Source organism: Protobothrops mucrosquamatus, unplaced genomic scaffold (assembly GCF_001527695.2).
Source record: "Protobothrops mucrosquamatus isolate PMUCROS unplaced genomic scaffold, P.Mucros_1.0 scaffold480, whole genome shotgun sequence".
NCBI classification, from domain to species: domain Eukaryota; kingdom Metazoa; phylum Chordata; class Lepidosauria; order Squamata; family Viperidae; genus Protobothrops; species Protobothrops mucrosquamatus.
In genome coordinates this window covers 12,168-25,607 of record NW_015386800.1, presented here as the reverse complement: position 1 = coordinate 25,607, position 13,440 = coordinate 12,168, and the positions used below count along the sequence as shown (strand labels likewise).

The window sequence follows — 13,440 nt, the reverse complement described above, 5'->3', positions numbered from 1 at the left end:
ACCGTACCTATCACACCACCCTCCGCCAGCCCCCCAGTCTCCTCCCTTACCACTCCGCGCCCCCCAGACAGGACCGGCCTTGGCCTCCGAGAGGACTCCCCTGGTTCCCCTCGGGCCAACCCCGAACCCCCTAAAAATTTAGAAAAACACCCCTCTAAGAAGGCATATAGTTTCCTCCTTCTTAGATCCCTCCATGCTGCCGCTGAATGCCACCTCTCGGGGTTCCAAACCCCTTCATTAAGGCCGGCCCTCGGAATCGTGTTGGGCCATGCCTGCGCGATGGGGGAGTCGCGCAGGGCCAGCAGTTCCCTCCTGGAATACAGTCCCGAGTCGTAACAGGAGGTCCAACAGCAGAGTTGGGAAGGGGGAAAGTCCTCGTGGTGGTGGTCAAGGGGTTAGATGAATTGGAAGAAGGCGGCGTAGTTCGTGGATCTTTATACCCCCCATAAGAAAGAGGGGGGGAGGGGGGGAGGGAGTTGCAGTCAAAGTCGGCCAGCCAGCAGCGTAGGCCTCCAGGCCCGCCGAGCCCAGTCACACAGGTCCCCAGGACCCCCAGGCACTCACCATCAGGCATATCCCTCCGGCCAATGCCTCCCTTGGGCCCTGTCCTCCGCCCGGGCCGTTCTTCCGCCCGGGCCGCTGTGCCACTGTGCCGGCGCACCCTCCGAGCCGCTGTATACCACGCTGCTGGGCCGGCACAACCTCCGGGCCACTGTATGCCACGTTTCTGGTCACTTCTCCCTACAGGCCGTCTGGCCACCCCGGTCCCCAGGCCGCCAGGCTGCCAGGCTGCCACGCCGCTAGGCCCCAGACTCTCATCGGGCCGCCAGATCTTCAACAGGCCGCAGGGCCGCCACTGCATCGGGCCGCCAGGCAGCCGCGCCAGGCCGCTAGGCCGCCATAGCCTCGGGTCGTAGATTTTCCCGAGGCCGCCGAGCTGCCATCGCGTCAAGCCGCTGGCCTTTGCCGCATCAGGCCGCCGCCGCGTCCGGCCGCCGATCTTCCTGGCCGCTAGGCCCCAAGTCGTCCGGCCGCCGATTTTCCCGGCCGCTAGGCCCCAGGTCGTCCGGCCGCCGATTTTCCTGGCCGCTAGGCCCCGAGTCGACCGGCCGCCGATTTTCCCGGCCGCTAGGCCCCAAGTCGTCTGGCCGCCGATTTTCCTGGCCGCTAGGCCCCGAGTCGACCGGCCGCCGATTTTCCCGGCCGCTAGGCCCCAAGTCGTCACCCCGCTCTACTCGCCAGGCCTCTCCGCTCGGCTTCTCCGCCTCTCCGCTCGCGGCCCCGCCCAGGTGGTCCAGCGGTCCAACGCGCCTTCTTCGCTCGCTGACCCTCTCCTCCTACCAAACTCCGGCCGGCGAGCACCCCCGGACCTTCAGAGGCTCCCCATCTCCGCTGAGGACCCCGCGGAGACTACGGAGCCGAAAGCAGTAGGTCCGCCATCACACACATGCAGTAGGTCCGCCATCACACACATTCCCATCTTTTAATTCATATTGCTGTATTTTCATTATTTGTTTTTATTGTTTCATCATCATCATCATCATCATCATCATCATCATCATCATCATCATTATTATTATTATTATTATTATTATTATTATTATTATTATTATTATTATTATTTTTACATTTGTTTATAATTTTACATTCTATTGTTGTAAGCCCTCCAGAATAGCCCCACGGCAAGATGGGCAGCAAATAAACTGAATGAATAAATAAATAAATGGTTTCTAATCCAGGTTACCATCTATCTGTGGCTCAACGTTTTAGCAAAGCTGCAGAGCATCAGCCACCTTAAACCACCATTCTGAGGTTGCATTTAACAAGAAGTCACTATTGTCTGAAAATAGAAGCAAAAGCATACCAGAGGGCAAGGAGAGTGCATTCTGTCCTCAGACAGGCTGTGACTAAATATAGATATTTTTTTATGGCTTTAGGATTGAGCCAGCTCTTTTGCGTTTATTTCGTTTACTGTTAATCGTGATGAAGGTTCATAGCATATCAAAAATCTTCTGCACTTTTCTGTGATATTTGGGTTGATCTTAATAAAGTAATAAATTACTGCTGATGCACACGGGTTATTGCTGATCCATGCTAGATATTTGAGAAAGTCAAATACCAAAAATAAATGACTTCATGCTTCATTGATTATACAAAGGCCTTCAGTTGTATCAACCATATCAAGTTCTAGAATATGGTTAGAAAAAAAAATGACAATCCCAGAACACCTTATTTTTCTCATGAGAAACATATGTGCAGGTCAGGAAGCCACAGTCTGGATGGAATATGGCTCCAGGTTGGCAAAAGAGTGCAGCAAGGCTATATTTTCCCCTTACTTATTCAACCTATATGATAAATATATATCAAAAGAAGCTGGACTGGAAAAATATGAGTGTGGTTTTAAAGCGGGAGGAAGAAACATCAATAGCCTAGCTATTGCCTGATAGCTAAAAATGCCTGATAGCTAAAAATGCCTGATAGCTAAAAATGAAAAGAATCTGCAATATAAATCAAGGAACACATGAAAAAAAATGTGATTAAAATTAAATACAAAGGAGACCACACTAATTATTATTATCATTATAAAATTGTACATAGTATGTTTAGGTGTGTGTCATGTATGTGCTTCACTTTGAGAGCGGGCAACTAAATTTCATTTTTGATGTGTGCCATTGTGCCCACAGTAAAAAAATGACAATAAAGATTATCTTATCTTATCTTATTTGCTGCCCATCTCACTGTTCAAGGTGACTATGAGTAGCTAATGACAGCAGGTACAACAACCAGCCTTAGAATTGACAATGGAATGATTGATTAACCATGACAGCAAAAGAACAACAGTCCAAAAATATGTTACATACTACCACCTGGTAGAGCAGCCATGAAGGCCTTGGAAATCTTGTGATGTGTTTGTGCTGATAAAGATCAGTATAGTGCAAGCCATGGGATTCTCTGTGACACTCTGTGGAAGCAAAAGAAGTACATTATTAATGCATTCAAACAATGGTTGAGCCAAGAAAATATATAAATGGATCATTGAACAAATCAGCCCAAAATTCTCACTCCAAGTCACAAATGAACAAGCTAAAATCATCCTACTTTAGACACATTATGCAAAAACTAAATTCTCTGTAGTATACTCTAATGTTGGGAAAGGTAGAAGGAAAAAGAAGAAAAGTATGACTAGCAAGAAGGTGGATGGACTTATTTACATTGTTGGAAGTGTACTGTCGGAAGACCTAAAAGATAGGTTAGGGACAGATAGACAAGATCTATGTGGTCACTAAGAATCAATACTATCTTGATGGCACATAATTTTATCAAAGCCTGCTGTGAATATGAAAGCTATATTATTGCACTTTCTTATATTTTCTTGAGGTGATTTCATCCAAGCTTACATTTTCCAAGTATTCTAATCTAACCTCAGGGATTCTATTCTGGCATCGGTGGACATATACATAAAGGGGAAAAAACCAATTAAAAATCATCTGAAAATGGTAGTTTGCAACTGCATGCAAACTGAATGCTGAGTTTATGCCCAGGGAGAATTTTCTCATGGCAATAATATTCCTCAACTAAATCAGGATATCTCTAATATGCCTTAGTTTCCTTTTCATCAGAACTGAAAAACTGTTTGTGAAATTTTAGAAACTAAAAATTTAAACTGTTAGACAAAATTGGACAAAGTCCCAAATGAAATAGATCTAGAAAAATCAAATAACAAATAAAAAAACTTACACGCAATTTATCATGATGAAGCAGGCAAATCAATATAAATATAGGGTTGGAATAATTTTAGAAGCAGCAGGAATAGAATGTAAGCTGAAACCTCCTAAGGACCTGCACTTTTCAAGCAACAATCAAATACAGGAACAGATCTGCTGGAAACAGGAGTTCAAGCTTCATATAACCTTCCCATCCATTATGTAGAGGAGAGCAGGAAAGCGAAGCTTTTATTTTACTTTGATAGAGAATAGGGTAAAATAATTCATATTAGCCTAAAGTTCAGCACTACTTCTGTATTATTTTCTCTGCTGCTAGCCTTATTACCTACTGTTCCCAAAAGTGCAATGAGATGACTGGTTGGTATAATTCTTTAAAGAAATCGGTAGCAGAAGGTGCATTAGACTGCTATGTCACATACTGAGAACTTTAGCAAGCACATGGAATTTGGGTGTGTCTGAATTTGGGGATATAATTATTTGGGCCACAAAGCCCTCCTATTACAGGCTAGAAGAGCGTTCACCCCACCTTGTGCACATATTCTGAAAAAAATCATGATTTATTTAATTATGGGAACACTTTAAAAAAGATTGGTTTTTTTCTGAAAATAATCAACAGGATTAATTTAAGCTTGAACTGGATTGAATAAAACTAAAATTTTAAATTTCTGTTGTTTGATTTCAGAATAGCATTATAAGACAATCTGTTGGTGCAACAACTCTTTCAGGTATGAATCAGAAACATTTTAGTTCCTTTAGACAATAAACTATATTTTTGAGGGTATGTTTAAGAAACTCTTTTAAAAAAAACTGCAACAGCTAGTTTATTTGAGATTACTTTAATGACAGGCAAGGAAAATTGCAATTAATACTTCTGTATCGGAAGCGCCAAAGTGCTTAAAAGGTGGGCATAGATACATTAATAAATCTAATGATATGACATGACAAGTAATTATGTTCAAAGAAAGAAAAGCATGAATATTGTTTGTTGAATTGGTTCTGCTTCAGAAAAAAAAAACACCCCTCCACATTCTTCCCCTTCAGAAAGCAAAGGAATAATTTCCACAAGGGAATTCCAAAGGGAAAAAAATTGAAGAATTTATTTTATAACACACATCCTAGTCTTGATCTTGGAAAGGGCTGGAATTGATTAGATGGAAAATCACTATGAAATCCTATAAAATTGAGAAGTTGAAAAAAATATCTTGAAAGAAAGCAATGACGTACTGTTTTCATGTTCTTGCCAACAACATGTTGTTGACTTCATGGAGTCAACAGGATTAAGTTTGAAGTCTGTCCATGAAGTCAACAGGATTAAATTTGGATAGAGACTTGATTATTTATGTAATAGCACTCTTGATGGATTTTATTTTAATAAAATTTAAGCAAATAGTGGAAATAGAATATGCTAATACATCTCATGATGCAGGAAAGTGAAGCATCATGAGAATGACAGTAGAGAATGACAAACAAGTTATGTTCAAGGAAAATAAAATATGAATACTGTTTGGTTGATTAATTGTCTTCTGCTTTAGAAATAAAGCTTCTAGATTCTTCCATAAGCAAAGGAGCAATAGCCAATGTATTATCAGTTGGAAAACATGATTATCTTTCTATACCCATACTTGCCTCAGCACATGAAAATGGTTTCATTTATCTATGGAGCATTATGGTAAGTCCTTTTATGGAACTGAAGTAGTGAAGTAGTGAAGAAGAGTTTCAGTTATGTTTTCCTCTGGTCAAGAGACTTTTCTACATCTATGTTTTCCCGTTTTTTCTGTTGTCCCCAAAACATATAAAACTATTCACACTTTTTTCTATGCCACTGATGGTTCATTTGGCTTTAGCTTAAAGTGCTTTATTGTTGCTCTGTCTAAGGTCGCACATTTGCATATAGGGAGGTGGTTCCAAATTTAATGGAGAAATCTGTGAAACAAATGGACAAGTAGCAAAAGAAATATCAGTGCAAACACACATGCACACACCAGAGAAATCAAATCCTCATACAGTATATCTAGCAAGCTTTTGCTTTAAGAAAATTCCAAATCCCAAACAGTGGGCCCATGAGTGGTCAAGGCACGAGTCTTCAAACTTGGCCCTTTTATGAATTGTGGCCTTCAACTCCCAGAATTCCTCAGCCAGGCATGCTGGCTGAGGAATTCTGGGAGTTGAAGTCCACAAGTCATAAAAGGGCCAAGTTTGAAGACCTCTGAATCAAGGCATACGAAGTCTGAGTAACTAGACAGTTGTTGCAAATGAGTAGGTTTCCGTTGGCTGATCTTCTTTCATAGAAGCAAGCCTGGTGTTGCTCACTTGAAAGGGTCTGGCTCCTTTCTTATGAGGGGTCTTGCCTTTGCTCTCCTGTTTGCATGGCGAGCTCTTGCACTGGGAGCAGATAGCAAAATAAATCCTCATGATTTATTCAGAGATTGATGGCAGCTGCCTCTTGGTTATCCAGCAGTGACTCAGGAACTGGCTGCTCATTGGCATACTCACCAGATTCTGAGCTGGCCATGACATGTATGAACCCAGCATTTTTGTTTGTGAACAGCAGTTTATATCTAATATGCAAATCAGGCCTTTATACTTGAACAACAAACATTGCTTTAAAAAGCCTTAGCTTAGCGTGATACATGAACAGGGTGCAGTACATTGAGTACAGTATAATTTATTGTGCTTAGAAGGAAGTAGGCATAAGATTCTGCTGTAAGCCAATTTAATGGCTAATATAGAAGGTTTTTATTTTGATAGGTATGAAAATGGGTATGACTCATACAATCCCCAAGTCCTAACTGCAGAAAATTCTGATTTGTGAAAATGTGATTGTATTTCTGTTTGTGAAGGGAGATCTACTGAAAGAAATTCTGCCTTACACAAAACATCCTCCCATTCCTTTGACAGCACTTTGTGCTGATGGGGCTGTCGAAATGCTTTTCGCTGCTAACAAAGGTAAGCTTTATTGCTCAATATGATTGTCATACAATATAGATGGACAGCTATATAAATGTGTTAAATAAATAAAATAAGTACTTTTCCAGGCCTTTGAATAATATTGTTATATCAGTTACCATTGAATGTACAATTGAAATATTTTTCTAAATGTGTCTGTAATCTACCCTGAATTGTTAAAACAGTAGGTATAGACTTTCTAAATAAATAAATCATGTGTGTAAAAACACAATATACCTAACAGTAAGAAACTGGATGCAAAAGATTAAGCTGGTGAAGCAAGAATCAGGCCTTCTCAGACTAGACCAGGGGTAGGCAACCTTGGCTCTTTTATGACTTGTGGACTTCAGCTCCCAGAATTCCTGAGCCAGCCATGGGAGTTGAAGTCCACGAGTCATAAAAGAGCCAAGGTTGCCTATCCCTGGTCTAGACAGAACCTTTGTATAAACACCATGCCACTGTCTCCCAGTTTTAAGGCTGGGAAGAGAAGAGCCAAATTTCAATTGATTCATAAAGACAGGAGGAAAAGGCTAGAGTTTAAACCAGGGATAGTCAACCTTGGCTCTTTTATGACTTGTGGACTTCAACTCCCAGAATTCCTAAGCTGGCTCAGGAATTCTGGGAGTTGAAGTCCATGAGTCATAAAAGAGCCAAGGTTGACTACCCCTGGTTTAAACCCTGAAATAGACTTGTGGACTCTGCAGGAAGCAGACCATCTGCATCTGTATGACTTCTTTCTTGTCTTCATTAAAGCAACTTATCTAGACATAAGGAGTCTAGGAACTTCCGATCTAAGCAAATTTCTCAAAACAAAATGGGGAAATGAGATGTATTTACCACGCTTGGCAAGACTGTGTAAGATGATACACACAGTGTTACGCTGTGTAAGATAATAACAAGAGTGCTTAAAATTCCAGGTCGATGGCAATAGTTGAATCTGTTTTTCATAGTAATCCAAATAAGATTTTGGTAAAATGAAAATGTGTTTATAATCTTAAATACTGTTTTAAATTAGAAAAATGGGTTTCTATGATATAAAAAAAATATATTAAGCTGTCTTCTTTAGTCAGAACAAAATAGCCATCAAGAGACCCTGTTTGAATCGTAAAATATCACTGTTTACTTGATACGTATTCTGCGGCTTCTTAACTTACAGGATATTGATGCCATGCAATTATCTTAGGGATGGCTCTTGGCCAATTCTGTATTGTGAAAAAGTTCTAATTTTTTAATAGATGATTTGTCTTACAGAGGGAAATGTTATTCGATGGAACATTGGCTCATTCCTGCAAGATCCAAAAGATCCAAGCAGGGTGAGCAAAATGCAAAATAATATCTCCAATCCTCCAATTCATTTACATGGATTCATACATAGTCCATATTCTTTGCACAGTTGATACGTATATTACATATAGATTTAATTTAAAAATTGAAAGTAAATAAAACATAAGAATAGTTAATGATTTGTTTAGTTCAAGAAATATCTGTGGGAATGAATTACATGCAGAATTATTATTTCTCAAAGCTGCTAAATTCACATTTGAAGTTACTGAAGTGTTTAATAATCCGATATTTGTAAATTAAAATTGGATTATTAATTTGGATTAGTATAGTAATCTAAGAATTATTAAAAATAAATATTATTAAATACTCGCATTATGAAACTAATTATGAGATTGTCACAAGATCAATCCCAGGTTTTTACTTATCAATATTTTTTCCAACTTGAATGATGAGGTGAATACTTATTAAATTTTCAAATAATTCAAAAGACTGATAACACCATAGAAGGCAGAAATAAATTTTAAAGCAATGTTAATAAATGAAAGAAATGGGCACAAAGCAACAAAATTTAAACAAAAGCAAATGCAAACAGCTAGTTTGATGTCACTTGACTACATTGCTTAGTGATGCCAATCTCAATTTTCAGTTTCCATATCAAATTAACAATTTGAATGTGCTTAAGTTGTCATATTTGATGGTCTCATATTTGATAAAAACAGGATTTGAGACCAGAGTCTTCATGCCTTTTTTCATAACCTGTTCTTTAAATTTCAACTGCATGGACATTATAACTTTCAGTTATCCATCAACAATCCCCAAACTGTCTGGCATTGTAGACTGTCTCATACATACATACAGTTGAGACATAATGTATCTTGTCCACTTTTGGCTTGGCATGATGTGAGAATGTGAAGTGGGGCTTAACTGTGTCTGAATATGGCCACCATGCCTTGTTCAAGTGTTAAAAATTCCGACTTAATATTACATGTGAAGACAGATAATGTTAACTTCCGCCGAGCCCTAAAGACCTATCTGTTCCAAGAGGCCGGTCTGGCATAAATCTGAAACTCTAAAATTTTTAAATTGGGTATAATTTTATATTATTATAGTGGGTTTTAGGACAGGACAAATAATTTAATTTGTTTTAAATATTTTTAAATATTATGGTATTGCTGTTTTATTAATGTGCCTGTTCACCGCCCTGAGTCCCGCAAGGGAGAAGGGCGGTATATAAATCAAATAAATTTGAATTTGAATTTGAACTTATATTTTTTTGCAGCATGTAAAGCAACAAATGTGTTGGCGGGCTCATTCTGCTAAAATAGTCAATCTATCTTGTGATGATGAAAAATGCCTAGTGATGACTGCCTCCACTGATGGTTCTGTCAGGTTAGTTATATTTAGCTGTTGACACTGTCTGAGGCTCTCAATCGCAGCATTAACCAGCCTAGATGGTTCTTTACTAAGTGTCCATCAGCTTTGGAGCTGACCATGGATTCTATTAATGGGGCTTGGGACTCTGGGAATTTGGCCATGCTGGCCTCTCCTAATGGCAACTTAGCCACCACCATAAAAAGATGGCCACTAGTGGAAGATGGCTGATATTATTTTTTTTAAAGAAGAAGACAAAAGGGAAATGTTCAGGGCAGATCTTACTTAGAGTTGGTGCTCCAGGCAAGCAAATTCCAAAATCTTTTTCTGTGAGCCAACTGTTAACAAAGGGTAGCTGATGAAAAGTTACAATTGCCATCTTGGCAATTACATATATTTATCTGAACTGTCAGCTATTAATGTATTGTCCTAAAAGGTGCTCTATTAAAAATTATTACAGGTAGTCCTCGACTTAAAACATTTAGTGACCGTTCAAAGTTACAACAGCATTGAAAAATGTGATATATGGCCATTTTTCACAATTACAGCCCCATGATGACGTGATCAAAATTCAGATGCTTGGCAACTGCCTCATATTTATGGCCGTTGCTGTGTCCCAAGGTCACATGATCACCTTTTGCAACCTTCTGACAAGCTAAGTCAATGAGAAAGCCAGATTCACTTACTAACCAGGTTACTAACTTATCAACTGGAGTGATTCACTTAACAACTGTGACAAGAAAGGTCATAAAATGGAGTAAAACTGACTTAACAAATGTGTCACTTAATAGAAATTTTGGGCTTAATTGTGGTCATAAGTCAAGGACTACCTATATAATGCCGATTGTATTTGATTAGTATTTGAAGCCTCTTCGTATCATTGCCTCCAATCTCTTTTCTCTGTTAAATGCTGACACTATTTTTAAAATATTTCTTGGTTGGATTTCTTTAATAGACTTTGGCATTCAATTCGTGGAGTCTATTTTGGCTATTTTGGACAGCGCCGAGTGTTTGAAATTACTGAATCCTCTGATATAATTTTGCCCTGCGATGTAAATGAAATTCCATTCACAATAAAAGAAGAATCCAAGTTTATGGATAAAAAGCAGAAGTTTGAATACCCTCTGTTTTTTGACAGGGAAAAGTAAGGTCGCACATCTGCTTTGCTGAAAGAATTTGTTTAGCACTTTCAAATCAGAAGAAATGGGAATGAGAGGCTCATTAGTGTTGTGATTAACTAGACAACCCATGACTTGTTGGATCATCCTTTCCACATATGTTATAGGTTGGCACCCTTTCCTCCCCCCTTTCTGACCTTCAGCACAGCCCTAACGAACCTTCCTCTTCTTCCTTGATTCACCCACAGAATTGCTTGCCCCTTTGGTGGCAGAAGGGGGAACCAAGGGAGCCACAAACCATGAAGAAGATTGATTTCCTGCTCCCCATTTTGGTATAATCCAGGGAGGAAGAAGTCTCACCAGTTGACCATTGGTGCCCTCCCCCCAGGCTGGCCTCTCCTGTCTGTCATCAGCAAGCATTTGAATCTTTCCCTCATCCCTTCCGTCACTGCCTAGTGCCATTAAGAGATTTCAAATTTCGGTTTTGGTTCCAAATTGTCACTCATCCATTGGGCCATAACAATCATGTGACCATTGCTGACCACAGTGGCACAAGTTTAATCCAGTGGGAGTAAGAGGTGCTAGATTTAATTTAGTACCATTTCACCCAATTGAAAATTATAGATAAACAGGAGAAATTTAATAGTATATAGATTCATCACACAATCATATTTGTATAAGAAGTGGCATATAATTGTCAGCTAATTGAGTTTCTGTTAAATCTTTGATGGTTCTTTTATATTAATGCTGTTAATAGGATCCTTAATTTTTCCCAGAAATGTCCTCATCTTGATCCATTCCTCTAAAATAAATCAGGAATTGTTTTGCAAACTACCTGAATCTTTTACTTACATTTGTGGTCATCACTAATTGCCTCTCTTTTTTAGCTTGATTTTTCTGTTTCATTGTTAGGAGCCACATAGTGGAAAACAGCATTTTTTTTCTCATTGTGATGTCAGGCAGCAAAAGGATCTGCAGTCTGGCAGCAATTAGCTAATGCTGAAAATATTTATCTTCCTATTCTAATCTCATCCTATTCTAATATATTCATTCGTGCATTACTGTTTCCCTGTCAATAAAATTATCTCCCATAGTTTCTGCCCTTCTCCATTGCTGCTCCCAGTCAGTATCTCCCCCCCACTCGGCCCATAAGGAAGGGACCCTCTCTCCTGGGGTTCCATAAAATTTTGAAAACCTGGCCTGGATCCCCAGCCTGGATTAGTGTTCATGATTGGTATAAGGCCCCTGCGTTGTTTTAGTGTATTTGTTGTTTATTAGATCATATTAGTCTGGGTTATCTGTCCAATTTAATAGTTTTAATTATTTTTGTTTTTTTATAGTTTTGTATGCCACCTAGAGTCCACTGGGGATGGGCAGCCAATAAATAGATTTTATTTATTAAAGAAGTGTACACCAGGCCAGAGTCTTGCCTGGGTGTATTTCTGATTTAAAGCAATCTTACAAATGCATAATCAGAATTACTGTAATAGCCATTATAGTCAATGAATCTTATTCTTCAATAAGAGTATTTCAATGGGGCTTAAGCTTAAACAAATTGCAGCATTAAACTAGCAGAACAGCATTTTTTATTTCTTTTGATGACCATATTAGAATTGAGATTAATGGTTCATCATTGACATAATTATGAAGCTGAATGTTTCCTTTGTTTTGCAAGTAACATATTGCTTCTCAACTATATCTTTTTAATAGATGGAAGACCCTGACTAAATCATCTTTAAACTTGAGAAAGCCTAGCCGACATGACGTTGATCTGGATTTTAAGTTTTTCAAGGCCCTGGCTTCTCCCAAGGTACTAACTGTTGAAGCTTTATTTTGTCTTGTTCCAATATTTCTCAACCTCAGCAGCTTTCAGATGTGTAGAATTCAACTCCTGACTGAGAAATTCTTAGAGCTGAAGCCCACACGTCTTAAAGTTGCTAAGGTTGAGAAACAGTGTCTTATTGGAAAGATTAGTTAGGGGCAGTGACACTGTCAAATCTTGCCTGGTTATTTTATATGCCAACTATCTTATTTGGGGAGGCACAATTCTGGATACTGGATTTTGGATCATGCTAAGCAAGATAGCAAGGAAGACTTGGGTTTGGCTAGACAAGCTTTTGATTTTTCCATTTGTGTAATGTTAAATTTGAGAACTATCATTCTGTCAGATTATGACTCAAATTATAATAATTATTATAATTGTTTTCATTATTTATACTAAGCAATGCTTAAATTTCATACTTCTGAAGTGTTTATTTTAAGAAAACTGTGTGCCTTTCATTGTATAATGAAAGTAGCACTAACATTCCTTTATTTGTACCAACAAACCTATGTTCAAATAATCAAATGAAGAAGAATATTGCTGTGGTGAAGTTCCTTGAATTGAACTTTTGGTGACTTTATAAACACTACAGTTTATAAATGATATGCCTTGCCATCTTCTGTAGATTCTTTTACTTCCTAGTCTACTCTACAAGTCAGAACTACATCTAGCCACCATTATTTTCGCTAAAGAAGCTGTACTTCAATGAAACAGGAGCTGAATTCAACTTAAATCAGATTTTAAAAATACAAAATTAATGTATTAAATAACTGAGAGACCATTATTTTTGGAATTGAAATTATATTATTTTAATATTACAGGTCAATAAATCCCCCTTGGAAAGTTTCAAATCTGGAAACAAAGAAGCTGGCATTGTATTTGGAGCTATACCAATCTATAGGGTGAGTTCAAAGTAATCTGATTAAAGGGAAGCTTCATAAAAACAAGAACTTTAAGATTTAGCTATTATGAAAGTTATTCTCTGTGAATTTGCCAGTATTTATTTATAAAGTATTTTTAATATTTGATAACATTTTCCTTGAACTAGCGATTTCTTGATATTTTATAATTTTGTATGCATAGGTGAGCAAGGAGAGTAGAATAACGATAGTTCCAGTGAGAAACATACAATATTTCAGTAACTGAAATATTGACTTGCCATCTCAGTTTGGCA

General features: G+C 38.6%; 1 protein-coding gene across 1 annotated transcript in view; it reads left to right on the top strand.

The window, feature by feature from the left end:
• The window catches only part of WDR64 (WD repeat domain 64), a 47,695-nt gene extending 34,512 nt beyond the window's left edge, over window positions 1-13,183 (top strand). The window contains exons 18-25 of the mRNA XM_029284271.1: window positions 4,042-4,118; window positions 5,258-5,394; window positions 6,566-6,671; window positions 7,923-7,984; window positions 9,235-9,344; window positions 10,282-10,470; window positions 12,155-12,254; window positions 13,088-13,183. Of these exons, the coding sequence (XP_029140104.1) occupies window positions 4,042-4,118; window positions 5,258-5,394; window positions 6,566-6,671; window positions 7,923-7,984; window positions 9,235-9,344; window positions 10,282-10,470; window positions 12,155-12,254; window positions 13,088-13,183 (877 nt within the window). The remainder of the gene's footprint in view (window positions 1-4,041; window positions 4,119-5,257; window positions 5,395-6,565; window positions 6,672-7,922; window positions 7,985-9,234; window positions 9,345-10,281; window positions 10,471-12,154; window positions 12,255-13,087) is intronic.
• Window positions 13,184-13,440: the final 257 nt, after the last annotated feature.